The 12,065-nt window shown below is 43.7% G+C and overlaps 1 protein-coding gene across 1 annotated transcript in view; it reads right to left on the bottom strand.

The window, feature by feature from the left end:
- The window catches only part of cpz (carboxypeptidase Z), a 99,356-nt gene that overhangs the window by 37,259 nt on the left and 50,032 nt on the right, over positions 1 to 12,065 (bottom strand). The window contains exons 2-3 of the mRNA XM_070864241.1: positions 2,324 to 2,353; positions 1,257 to 1,631 (exon numbers count right to left, since the gene is read on the bottom strand). Coding sequence (XP_070720342.1) covers positions 1,257 to 1,631; positions 2,324 to 2,353 — 405 coding nt within the window. The remainder of the gene's footprint in view (positions 1 to 1,256; positions 1,632 to 2,323; positions 2,354 to 12,065) is intronic.

Below are 12,065 nucleotides of genomic sequence, written 5' to 3'. Positions count from 1 at the left end.
TATGCGAGCTGACGCATTAGCGTTGACAGCCTTGCTGTCCGACAACAGGGATGTTAACAGCTTGTGGTCCATCTCTACCTCGAACCGTCTACCGAAAAGGTACTGGTGCATCTTTTTCACACCGTACACACACGCGAGTGATTCCTTCTCGACCATGCCGTATCCACGCTCTGCCTGGGAGAGCGACCTAGAGGCGTACGCCACCAGGTGGAGTTGGCCGTCATCGTTACCCTGCTGCAAAACACACCGAACCCCGTAGGATGACGCATCGCATGTTAAAACCAGTTTTTTACAGGGGTCATACAAAGTCTCCTCTTCCCCGACCATGAAGGTCTGAACTATCAACGCTGCCCCTTCTAAGGTCAAATCCTTAGTCTTTATAAGCTTCCTTAAAATGCCGGCATGATTAATGCCCTCGATGAAAAAGTCCCTTAGCATCTCCCCCCTGCAGGCATCAGTGAACTTACAGAGACTGGCCAGACGCCGCAGTTCCACCACGAAGTCCAAGATGTTTTGACCTCCCGACGCCGGTGAGAGTAGAGCAAGTGCTGGGCATGTGTACGCTACTTGCCGGCTTGAGATGCTCACTGATAAGCTGGCTGAGCTCTTCGAAGGACTTGTCCGCTGGCTTTTGGAGTGCGAGCAGGTCTTTCATCAGCGCATATGTCTGTGGACCACAGCTGGTCAGTAGATGCGCCCTCCGCTTGTCAGCCGCTGCCTCTTCCAGCCAGTCTTTTGTGACAAAGTTCTGCTGGAGTCTTTCCACAAAGTCGTCCCAGTCCTCACCCACACAGTAGCATTCCTCTGTGCCACCGGTGGCCATCCTCGTGGTTCGGTGATTCCCGATTCTCGTCGCCAGATGTAATGTCTCTGCACTTTGTTACAAACTCACACGAGGCATGGATATATCAGACACAGTCACTCTGTGACCTTCACTTTATTTCCAGGACTGAAGAGTGTTGATCCTGGGTGGGACCTCCCCTTTTATACCTGGAAGCCCAGGTGAGGAGCTCAATTCCTGTGGTCAGGGTGTGCATTACAAGGGTACAGGTACAGTATGCATGAGTTACAGTTACATACTTATAGTCATTGCAAGATGGTGAAATACATGACAGTGTTGTGTGCAGGTGACAGAATCTCACATAGTGTAATAGGAAGGGCATACTATTTCACAGTTATTTATCGCTTCTCCCTGAAAATAGAAAAGTTAGGTTTCACAGCATAATATCCAGTCCCAAACAAAATGAATTACCTACCTGTGTATTTTCCTACAGGGTCATAACAACCCTCCTCTTCACTGACAAAGAACCGATCACAGTCCATGAAATATGGCCACGCCATTTGTACCAGTTCAAATGCATGCTGGCAGTTTCTTTTAAGCGCTTCACAAGCATATCGGCAAGGCTTCAGAATCTTGTGGTTTTCACAACGTGGAGCTATGATGGAACAGCCCAGCAACTTGAGATCAATGTTGCATTCTCCATTCAGCAAGTTGTCCAAGACACTTATAAGAACATACTCTGCACTTAACTCAGTTTCTGCCCTCGATGTTTGGCCAATCAAGTTAGGAAAGATAATCTTCGAGTAAGACATGCCAGTACAGTAACTTAGATAGTTATCTGTACACTGTGCTGTAGAAATATAAAATGGAACAAGTGAGTTGAATTAGCTGTTTGTTGCTGTGCTCTGAGATAATTATGGAAACAGATTGATCGAATCAGGTCCTTATTTTAAAGTAGATGCATTAGGGATGAGTCCAGATCTCAAAAAACAGAAATCAAAACAAGTATCACTTTGTTTGGTTTTGTCAGGCTGTGCCAGATCTAAGCTTTGAATGGTTCACTTTTAGATATATTTTATTTATTTTTTATAGTAAGATTGTCTTTATTGCTGGGAAAGAAGATGGTGGGAGGAGGCTCCTGTGGAGCATAACCGCCGACAAAGCCCTGTTGGGCTGTGTCTGTGCTGCAGGCTTGATGGAACTCGATGTGACATACTTCTGTGCAAAATGTTGCAAGGTACTGAATAACAACATCATAGAAATAATATAATTGGCCAATGTTACTGATGTGAACAGATTAATTTCTTTGTACACACCCCACTGAATACAATTATAATCATATTCCTTAAAGAGGTGTGAATGGAGATATTTCAGTCACCAATATTTGTACCAACACTGCCATTTCTGTCTCGGGTTTAAGTGAATCTGGCTGGGGTAGGGTCATAATTTGCATAATCAGATGATTAAATTATGTTTCACTGAAATTTTTAAATCCAACATTGGTGATAGAGATGCTGGGAAAATAAAAGCTTTGACCCATACCTTTCTCGTCTGCTTCAATCTGACATCGTCCTGAAAGATAAAAAGTATGGCATTCAGTGAAAAAGAATAAAACCAGTGATAAACATGGGGTTGGGGGCAAGCGGTGGGGGGGAGGGGGAGGTGTAATTTGCGATTGGGGTCAATGGAAATGAAAATCAGAAGAGATGTATAATGGACGGCTGAATCGGTGTAGTCAGTTTTACACTATCACCCGAAGTCAAAATTACCCCTAGGGATTTGGAACATAATTCTGTATGTCGTCATTATACGACACATAATGATTTCACACAAGCATTTGCTTTAGTCAACCAGTGGCTCAATTGGTAGCCCCATGGCATCTGAGTCAGAAGGTTGTAGGTTCATAGTCCCACTCAAGAGACTTGAGCACAAAAATCTAGGCTGACAGTCCAGTGCAGTACTGAGGGAATGCTGCATTGTCGGAGATGCCGTCTTTCAGAATGAGACATTAAACCGAAGGCCCCATTTTCTCTCTAAGGTAAAAGATCCCATGGCATTATTTCAAGGAAGAGTAGGGAAGTTATCCCTGGTGTCCTGGCCAATATTTATCCTTCAATCAACATCACTAAAAAACAGATTATCTGGTCATTATCACATTGCTGTTTTGTGGAAGCTTACAAATTGCTGCCGCATTTCCTACATTACAACAGTGACTACACTTCAAAAAGTATTTAATTCGCTATAAAGTGCTTTGGGATGTCCGATGGTCATGAAAGACACTATATAAATGCAAGTCTTTCTTTTCTTTCTTTAGAATGGCGCAAGCTGGAAGAGTGTAATTATGCTCCCAACTCTGCATTGTTCTCAGTTCGGATAAAGCAGAGCACTGCACATGTATACTTAATACATGCACAATATCCTACTGAACAGTGTCTAAATGCCAGTGACGCTTTAGTGAAGGGTCAATGCCCTGTCAGTGCTTTATTAACCGTGGGTAGGGTTAAAATCACCACCTATATAAAGCAAGTTCTTCCTTTCTTTTATTTTCGTGCTGCGTTAGCTCATCTCGGTGAGCATGCTGGTAGGAATTCTACAATTCTGTTCGATAACCTCAGTGGCCCTGAGCTAGTGAGGAGATAATTGAACAGGGATCTAGCAATCCCTGGTAGAAGTGCATGTGGCTGGATGTTGGGTGATTGGCTTTGGCTATAATTCACCTGACACTTAGGCCCCAATAGAGCACAGGGAGGGTATGGGGAGCCCGGTCGTGGGCGAAGAATCCAGCAAACCCGGGGATGTGGTGGCTCTGACGATCATTTAAATAATATGTGCAGCCTCCCGCCCAACAGCCAGCCAGATTGAGAGCCAGGCCGCCGGGCAGGAATAGGAATTTAGCAGCAGGAGGCTACAGCCTGTGACCCATGGGAACAGTTTCCAGCAATCAGAGTAGGAGGAGGAAGGCTTCGAGCATGATCGCGATTGGGATGGGGGAGATCTGGGCACGATCGTCTGAAGGCTGGGGAAGCCAAAGGCTTCCTTTTTTGGATCAGGGGCAACATTTCTGCTCCTCCTGGCCCACAAACAGCTTAAAGACAAAGTTATAAAACTTACCTGGGCTTTTTCTGGCTCCTCCTGGTGGGCAATAAACAGCATGGGGCTCTCCCTGTGGTGAGGTTAAAAATATGTCACGGGGCTGATGGCATCATCAGGCAGTGACTTCTGAATCTTAAATAGGGCCCTGCCTTCTTTTAGCAGAAGGCTTTTTCAGAGCCTGAATTGCAGCCAATGTAGCGGGTTTGAGTCGGCTTGTGCAATTCTGGTATTTTAACCCCCCCCTCCCCCCTAACCATTCCTCGACCCTCTCCCGTCGTCATTGGGAAGGGGGGGGGATTAAACTTGAGACCTTACTTTCTGGGCTTGCATATGAAGAATGATCACTTGGGGAAGGTATCAAAGGGCCATGCAACCATAGCAAAGAATCACCACCTTCAGAGTAAAGGGAGAAACAGGGAGAAAGAAGAAACGTCAAGCTAACCTAATTAGTGTTTATGGTTACAAGTCAGTCTCCCATGAAATTTCACATAACAAGTCAGAGAATATGATCACACTCTTACCTGTCTCTGAAGTCTTTCTGTTGCTATGACTGTCTTGTTCTGTTTCTGTCTCTCTATTTTTATTTCTTGCTCTATAACTCTTCTTTTTGCTTCTCTCTGTCCTCATCTAATACACTGTTTTTGGAGCGGTGGTTGCAGGGAAAATGTGGTCCTTAAGGTTCCTTCCCATCCCCTCCCCATCACTCATACTTCTCCCATCCACTTGTTCCTATCACATCCACTATCCCTTCACCTTCCCACCACCCATTCCCCTCTGTCCTATCACTAGTTTCTTTGAACTACCGAACCAATCCTTATATCCTCCCCTCTGCTTCACTGTTACTCATCTCATCATTAATCCTCCGTCCACTCTCCCCCTGAAGATAATTAGTTGGCTTCGAAATCGAATTAATAAATGAAGAAAGTCGCGTTCGATCTTTCTCTCTGACTGTCTCGCTCAGATTAATACACTTTTTAAACTACAACAGATGTGTAATCAGAGGGCTCTCAAACTAATTCAATATAAACTCTACCTCAGTAAAATGTTTAACATTTGTCTTTCTGTTTCTAAAAATTATTTGAAGAAGAACTGCTAAGCAGAAAGTAACAGAAGTTAATGAAATGTATCCCATCAGTATTGCTGACTAAATGGTACAATTGAATTTAATCATGATATTGCGAAAAATGTAATTAAAAAAATACATAATTTGTTGAAATCGTTATTTTGGATTTAAAATATTCTATGGAAAAAATGACAACTGAAGAAAATTTTCAGAAAGCATTTTGAGTAATTTGTGGGAAACTGGTGGCTCGGTTGCATGATCTCATCCTAATAGACTCTCACAACAAAGTAACATCTTTAACATTGAAAAGGCCAATTGCAACACCACCTACAGGAGTAATAGATACTTATACACTGTAATGAATTTTCAATCAAACAAGCTCCCCATGTATCGAGTTTAATATACAACAGATAAAGGGAGTTGACAAAATTATATATATTGCTCACTATAGGGAAAAATAACCTAGCAGGGACACTATTTAAAAATCAGGAGGTTAGGAATAAATAGGGAGGTCCAGCAGATTTTATTTTTACACAAGGTGTAAGAGGCATGTGGAAAAAGTTGCCAGGAGAAACCATACAACTGGACATTGTTAATGGATTCAAGAGGCAATTGGATGAATTTCTGGAGAGAAAATGAATCTGAAGAGAATGTGAATAGATCTGTGAAAAAAGATGGTCTTCTTGAGGTAAATGTCCTTTTCTGATCCCACCAGTTTGTGTATAGGCAGGTGAACGATGGTCATGTTAAATTATTGCCACAGATTAAAATGTGGAGCTGACCACCCCCTACACTGCCAGAAGCTTACCTAGAATAATAAAAACCCACCAAAAAGTGGTTTATTTAATTCTAAATTCCCTATATTTGTAATGTAGTGACAAATGATAGCTAAATTACCAATTTTACTTGACTCTTGTTTGCCCCTTTAAGCAAAGAACTTGTTGCATAACCTCTTATAATGTCTCTCAGAAATGTCTCAAAACACTTTACAATCAATGAATTACTTTTGAAGGTATGTTATATAGTTAAATGCAACAGCCAATTTGCACACAAGGTCCCATGAGCAGCAGTGAAGTAAATGACCAGTTAAACTACATTTTGGATATTGTTTAAGATAGAAATGTTAGCCTGGACAGTGGGAGAACTCCCTGCTCTTTTTTGAACAGTGCATATGGAATGTTAATGTCTACCTTAACCTCTGGAAAAGGCAGTAGGAACCTTAGGAACATAGGGGAATTGCTACATGAAAAAAAACACGTTCCATTTTGTTCACCTTCTACCATCCTGTTAGGCACATGGTATGACAATAGTGGAGTAGTAAAAATGTAAAGGGTTAATGCAGAAATTACAAGCTTTTTTTGCAAACAGAGTTGTTAAAATATCACAGTAATCAATCTCTGTCAATTATTTTACAACAGACCCAAGCATGACACAAAGAAAACCCCAGTGGTGAAGAGTCTTGGGAACGACATGTCCAAAGTCATCTGTTCCTTTCAAGCATGTTGAGGTTGTAAAAGATGCTATATAAGTCCAAGTTATTTATTTCTTCTTACTAAAGTACATCCAAAGCTCTAAGGGAATTGTTAGACAAGGGGTGCTTTGAGCCGGTTCAGAGTGATGCAAGGCCAGCATGTCTGGGTCACAGTGCCAGCTCCACATAATGCTGCAGCATGAACAAAGCTGCGCTTACTGGTATTTAAATGCCAGTTATATTTTAACATATGTAAATAAAGTTTAATAGATCCTATTAAACTAGAAAGCAGACAAAAAATATAACCTCATTATACGCTTCTGTGAAATGTATGATGGTTCTACTTTACGTCCATCCCAGTTCCTATTATTTTTTGAATTTGTTCATGGGATGCGGGCACCGCTGGTAAGGCCAGCATTTATTGTCCATCCCTCTAATTGCGCTTGAGAAGGTGGTCGTGAGCCGTCTTTTTGAATTGCTGCAGTCGGTGTGGTGAAGGTAATCCCACAGTGTTGTTAGGGAGTGAGTTCCAGGAATTTGACCCAGTGACGATGAAGGAATGGCAATATATTTCCATGTCAGGATGGTGTGCAACTTGGAGGTGGTGGTGTTCTCATGTGCCTACTGTCTTGTCCTTCGAGGTGATAGAAGTTGCAGGTTTGGGAGGTGCTGCCAAAGAAGCCTTGGCGTGTTGTTGCAGTGCATCTTGTAGGTGGTACACACTGCAGTCATGGTGCTTCGGTGATGGAGGGAGTGGAAGTATAAGGTGGTGGATGGGGTGCCAATCAAGCTGGGTGCTTTGTTTTGGATGGTGTCTAGCTTCTTGAATGCTATTGGTGCTGCATTCATCCAATGGAGAGTATTCAGACATACTCCTGACTTGTGCCTTACCATGTCATGTCTCAAAATATTCATATACTGTATCCCATTTTCCCACCTGCCATTCGCTGTGATGCCACTGTGCTTCGTGAAATGGAAAAAATCATGAGCAACATCGACCTTCCCATTCACGAATACTTGAAAATCCCACCTCGAAAGCACCGAAAATTGTGCCAGCCATTCTTGAAAAGAGTAGCCAGTATTCATGCAGCTGGTATCAATCCACTATCCAGATGGACGGAACTGTGAGACGCATGCAACATAAAGAATCAACACTTCATTACTGACTCAACAGCAGAGGTCCCTGGCTTTGACTTCCCTCGAAGACAGTGGACAGCGCCCAATCCGCACAGGGTATGGATGAAGCAGCCACCTGCTTCACAAGTGGAAGATGAGGGATGACCCAAAGTGCAACTGTGGTCATGTGTCCCAGACCATGGAACACATCACATCAACCTGCCCACTAAGATCAGTTGCTGGAGCCACCTCATTACTCTACTTGGCATCTCAGGAAGCCATCGAAAGGATAGCCAAACTAGACATCCCATTTTAAGAATTTCCCATCATACGAATGTAATTACTGTATCCCAAAAGATTGCTTTGTTTTCATGTCTTATCTAAAGAATAGATGATGAAAACAAATAATAATACTGATGGACGGATGAGGAAGGTTGCAATACTGTGATAATCAGAACAGTCTGATATTAATTCCAAAGTAACCTAATCATTATTTGGACCTGGACTTTAATAAAGCACATTGGGGATGAGAATTGCTTAATTGCAACCAACCAGCGAATCATGCAAGTGTAATAGGTGATCTATTGTGCAGGGCATTCATTCAACAATTACATTGAAAGTCCAGACACAGGAGATTCAGTGATGTAGGAATGGGGAAAATTGTAAATTTTAATTTGATATCAAGTTGAGGAGTGGGGAATCTGGGATAGGAAGAAGTGTGAAATGGTTAATTTAGGTCTAAAACAATGAACTGGATAGACTTAAGTACACTTTTTATATCCCGAAATATCAATTTTTATTTTGTTTTTAGAATTCAGTAAATATAGATATGCGTATTTACTGAAGTCATTGTATAGATTTAGTGAAGACACTGTATAGTTTTGTTGCATGGTACTTGCAGGGGAAAATAGTAGCATATTGGAGTTATCAGTATAGTAGTGTACACACTCGAAACAACTTGATTTTTGGTAGCTAAAATAAAATAATGACGGATCGTGGATTTCGCCGGGTTGAGAGTATTATAGAGAGTGCTTTTGCAGGTTTGGATGATTACCTTTTTTGGGGCCTTAGAATGGGATGTTCATTAACTGAAAGTTAGTTCTTGATGCATACAGCAATTTGCATTTAAATAGCACCTTTAATATAGAAAAATATTTCCAAGGTGCTTCACAGATGATTAAGGAGACACAAATGGAGGCCAAGTCAAAGAGGGAGATATTAGCAGGGGTGAAAAGAGGTGGGTTTAAAGGAAGAGAGGGAGGAAATTACAGACCACAGAGCCTAGGCATCTGAAGGCACAGTTACCAATGTTAGGGTGAAGGGAGTGGGACATACAAGAGGCCAGATTTGGAGAAATGAAGAGGACGTGGAAGATTGTAGAGCTGGAGGAGTTATAGAGATTGGGAGAGCAAGGCCATGAAGGGATTTAAACATGAGGATGAGAATTTTAAATTTGAAGCTTAGAGGGACTGAAAGCTAACGACAGTGGTGAGAAAAACGGTGCAGGATAGGATACTGACAGCAGAGTTTTGGATAGGCTGAAGTTTATGGAGGATGGGATGCCAGCCCGGTGAACGGAGTCTGAAGTTGACAAGGCATGGATAAGTGTTTTAGCAAAAGATGGGCTGAAGCAGTGGTGATATTACAGAAATAGAAGTAGGTGATCTTTGTATTGGAGAGAATTTGGGATCCGAAGCTCAGCTTGTGAGTGGAAATAGGAGAATCGTATAAGCTTTGAGGAAAGACCTCCAAGCTGCCTGGTATCTTCAGAGCTGATAGTGGGCATTATTCCTTCTGACTTACAAAAGAACATAAGAACATTATAAATAGGAGCAGGAGTAGGCCATTTGGCTCCTCGAGCTTGCTCCGCCATTCAATAAGATCAAGGCTGATCTTCTACCTCAAAGCCACTTGTCTGCACTATCCCCATATCCCTTCATATCACTCCTATATGGCTCAGAGATTTGGACCATATACAGTAGACACCTCAAAGCACTGGATAAATACCACCAGCACTGCCTCCACAAGATCCTGCAAATCCACTGGGAGGATAGAGGCACCAAAGTCAGTGTTCTCAATCAGGCCAACATCCCCAGCACTGAAGCACTGACCGTCATCATAGGCAGTCCCTCGAAATCGAGGAAGACATGCTTCCACTTTAAAAGTGAGTTCTCAGGTGACTGTACAGTGCAATATGGGAATTACAGTCTCTGTCACAGGTGGGACAGACAGTCGTTGAAGGAAAGGGTGGGTGGGGAGTCTGGTCTACTTCCGGTACCTGCGCTTGTTTCCTGCATGCTCTCGGCGACAAGATTCGAGGTGCTCAGCTCCCTCCTGGATGCACTTTCTCCATTTAGGGCGGTCTTTGGCCAGGGATTCCCAGGTGTTGATGGGGATTTTGGACTTTATCAAGGAGGCTTTCAGGATGTCCTTGAAACGTTTCCTCTGCTAACCTGGGGCTCGCTTGCCGTGTAGGAGTTCCGAGTCGAGCGCTTGCTTTGGGAGTCTTGTGTCGGGCATGCAGACAATGTGGCCCGTCCAACAGAGCTGGTCAAGTGTGGTCAGTGCTTCATTGCTGGGGATGTTGGGCTGATCGAGAACACTGACGTTGGTGCATCTATCCTCCCAGGGGATTTGCAGAATCTTACGGGGACATCGTTGGTGGCATTTCTCCAGCGATTTGAGGTGACTGCTGTATATGGTCCACATCGCTGAGCCATACAGGAGGGCGGGTATCACTACAGCCCTGTAGACCATAAGCTTAGAGGCAGATTTGAGGGCCTGATCTTCGAACACTCTCTTCCTCAGACGACCGAATGCTGCGCTAGCGCACCGGAGGTGATGTTGAACCTCGTCATCGATGTCTGCCCTTGCTGATAGTAGGCTCCCGAGGTATGGAAAGTGGTCCACGTTGTCCAAGGCCACGCCGTGGATTTTGATGACTGGGAGGCAGTGCTGTGTGGCAGGGTCAGGTTGGTGGAGGACCTTTGTCTTACGGATGTTTAGTGTAAGGCCCATGTTTTCGTATGCCTCAGTGAAAATAAGAACATAAGAACATAAGAAATAGGAGCAGGAGTAGGCCATACGGCACCTCAAGCCTGCTCCACCATTTAATATGATCATGGCTGATCCGATCATGGACTCAGGTCCACTTCCCTGCCCATTCTCCATAATCCTTTGTTCCTTTAGCATTTAAGAAATTGTCTATTTCTGTCTTAAATTTATTCACTGTCCCAGCTTCCACAGCTCTCTGAGGCAGCGAATTCCACAGATCCTCTGAGAGAAGAAATATCTCCTCATCTCAGTTTTAAATGGGCGGCCCCTTATTCTAAGATTATGCCCTCTAGTTCTAGTCTCCCCTATCAGTGGAAACATCCTCTCTGCATCCACCTTGTCAAGCTCCCTCATAATCTTATACGCTTCGATAAGATCACCTCTCATTCTTCTGAATTCCAATGAGTAGAGACCCAACCGACTCAACCGTTCCTCATAAGTCCCCTCATCTCCAGAATCAACCTTGTGAACCTTCTCTGAACCGCCTCCAAAGCATGTATATCATTTTGTAAATATGGAAACCAAAACTGCACGCAGTATTCCAGGTGTGGCCTCACCAATACCCTGTACAACTGTAGCAAGACTTCCCTGCTTTTATACTCCATCCCCTTTGCAATAAAGGCCAAGATTCCATTGGTTTTCCTGATCACTTTTTCACCTGCATACTAACTGTTAAGTATGGAAGGACTCCACAAGACTGAGCTAAAACTGATGTGACCTTTGTCTCTTTAATACAACTCCAGAGTGCCTGAGCAGCATGGCAGACAACCTTTTATACTCCCTTACACAAGGTGTGCATGTGACCCTTGGGCCTCCAACAGTTGCGCCCTCTGGTGGTAAGTCTTACACAGTTACAATATTTACATACATAACATCACTCACCCCCACAAAGTCTTTGATACAAATTATTTACAAGTTGAGACGATCCGGGGCCCTACGCTCCCTGGTTGATCGTCTGAGTTCAAACTCTGGCATGGGTGAGTTGGTCGGACCATTGCTGCACTGCGGCGCGGCTGGTCTGACAGGACTGTTGGGAATGGTGGGTTCATCCTCTTGATTGACAGCGAGGTCGATTGCTGGTTGGGTGTGTGTTGGTGGATCGATGATGGTGATGTCCTCTTCAGGTTGCTCCTGGTTGTCGGTGAACTGCAGTTTGGTCTGATCCAAATGCTTTCTGCACGTTTGTCCATTCAATAGTTCGACTATAAACACTCTATTCCCCTCCTTGGCCAAGATAGTGCCAGTGACCCATTTAGGACCATGACCGTAATTAAGGACAAACACAGGGTCGTTAACACCAATGTCACGCTATACAGCTGCACGATCGTAGTACATGTTTTGCCGGTGATGCTGGATTTCCACATGATCATTAAGATCTGGGTGGACTAGGGAGAGCCTGGTTTTGAGTGCTCTCTTCATTAACAATTCTGCAGGGGGAACCCCAGTGAGCGAGTGGGGTCGCGTCTGGTAGCTGAGCAGAACCCGAG

The sequence above is a fragment of the Pristiophorus japonicus genome, chromosome 2, assembly GCF_044704955.1.
Source record: "Pristiophorus japonicus isolate sPriJap1 chromosome 2, sPriJap1.hap1, whole genome shotgun sequence".
In the NCBI taxonomy this organism is placed as follows: domain Eukaryota; kingdom Metazoa; phylum Chordata; class Chondrichthyes; family Pristiophoridae; genus Pristiophorus; species Pristiophorus japonicus.
Note: the sequence above shows the minus strand (reverse complement) of the source record. Positions and strands in the feature narration are given on the sequence as shown.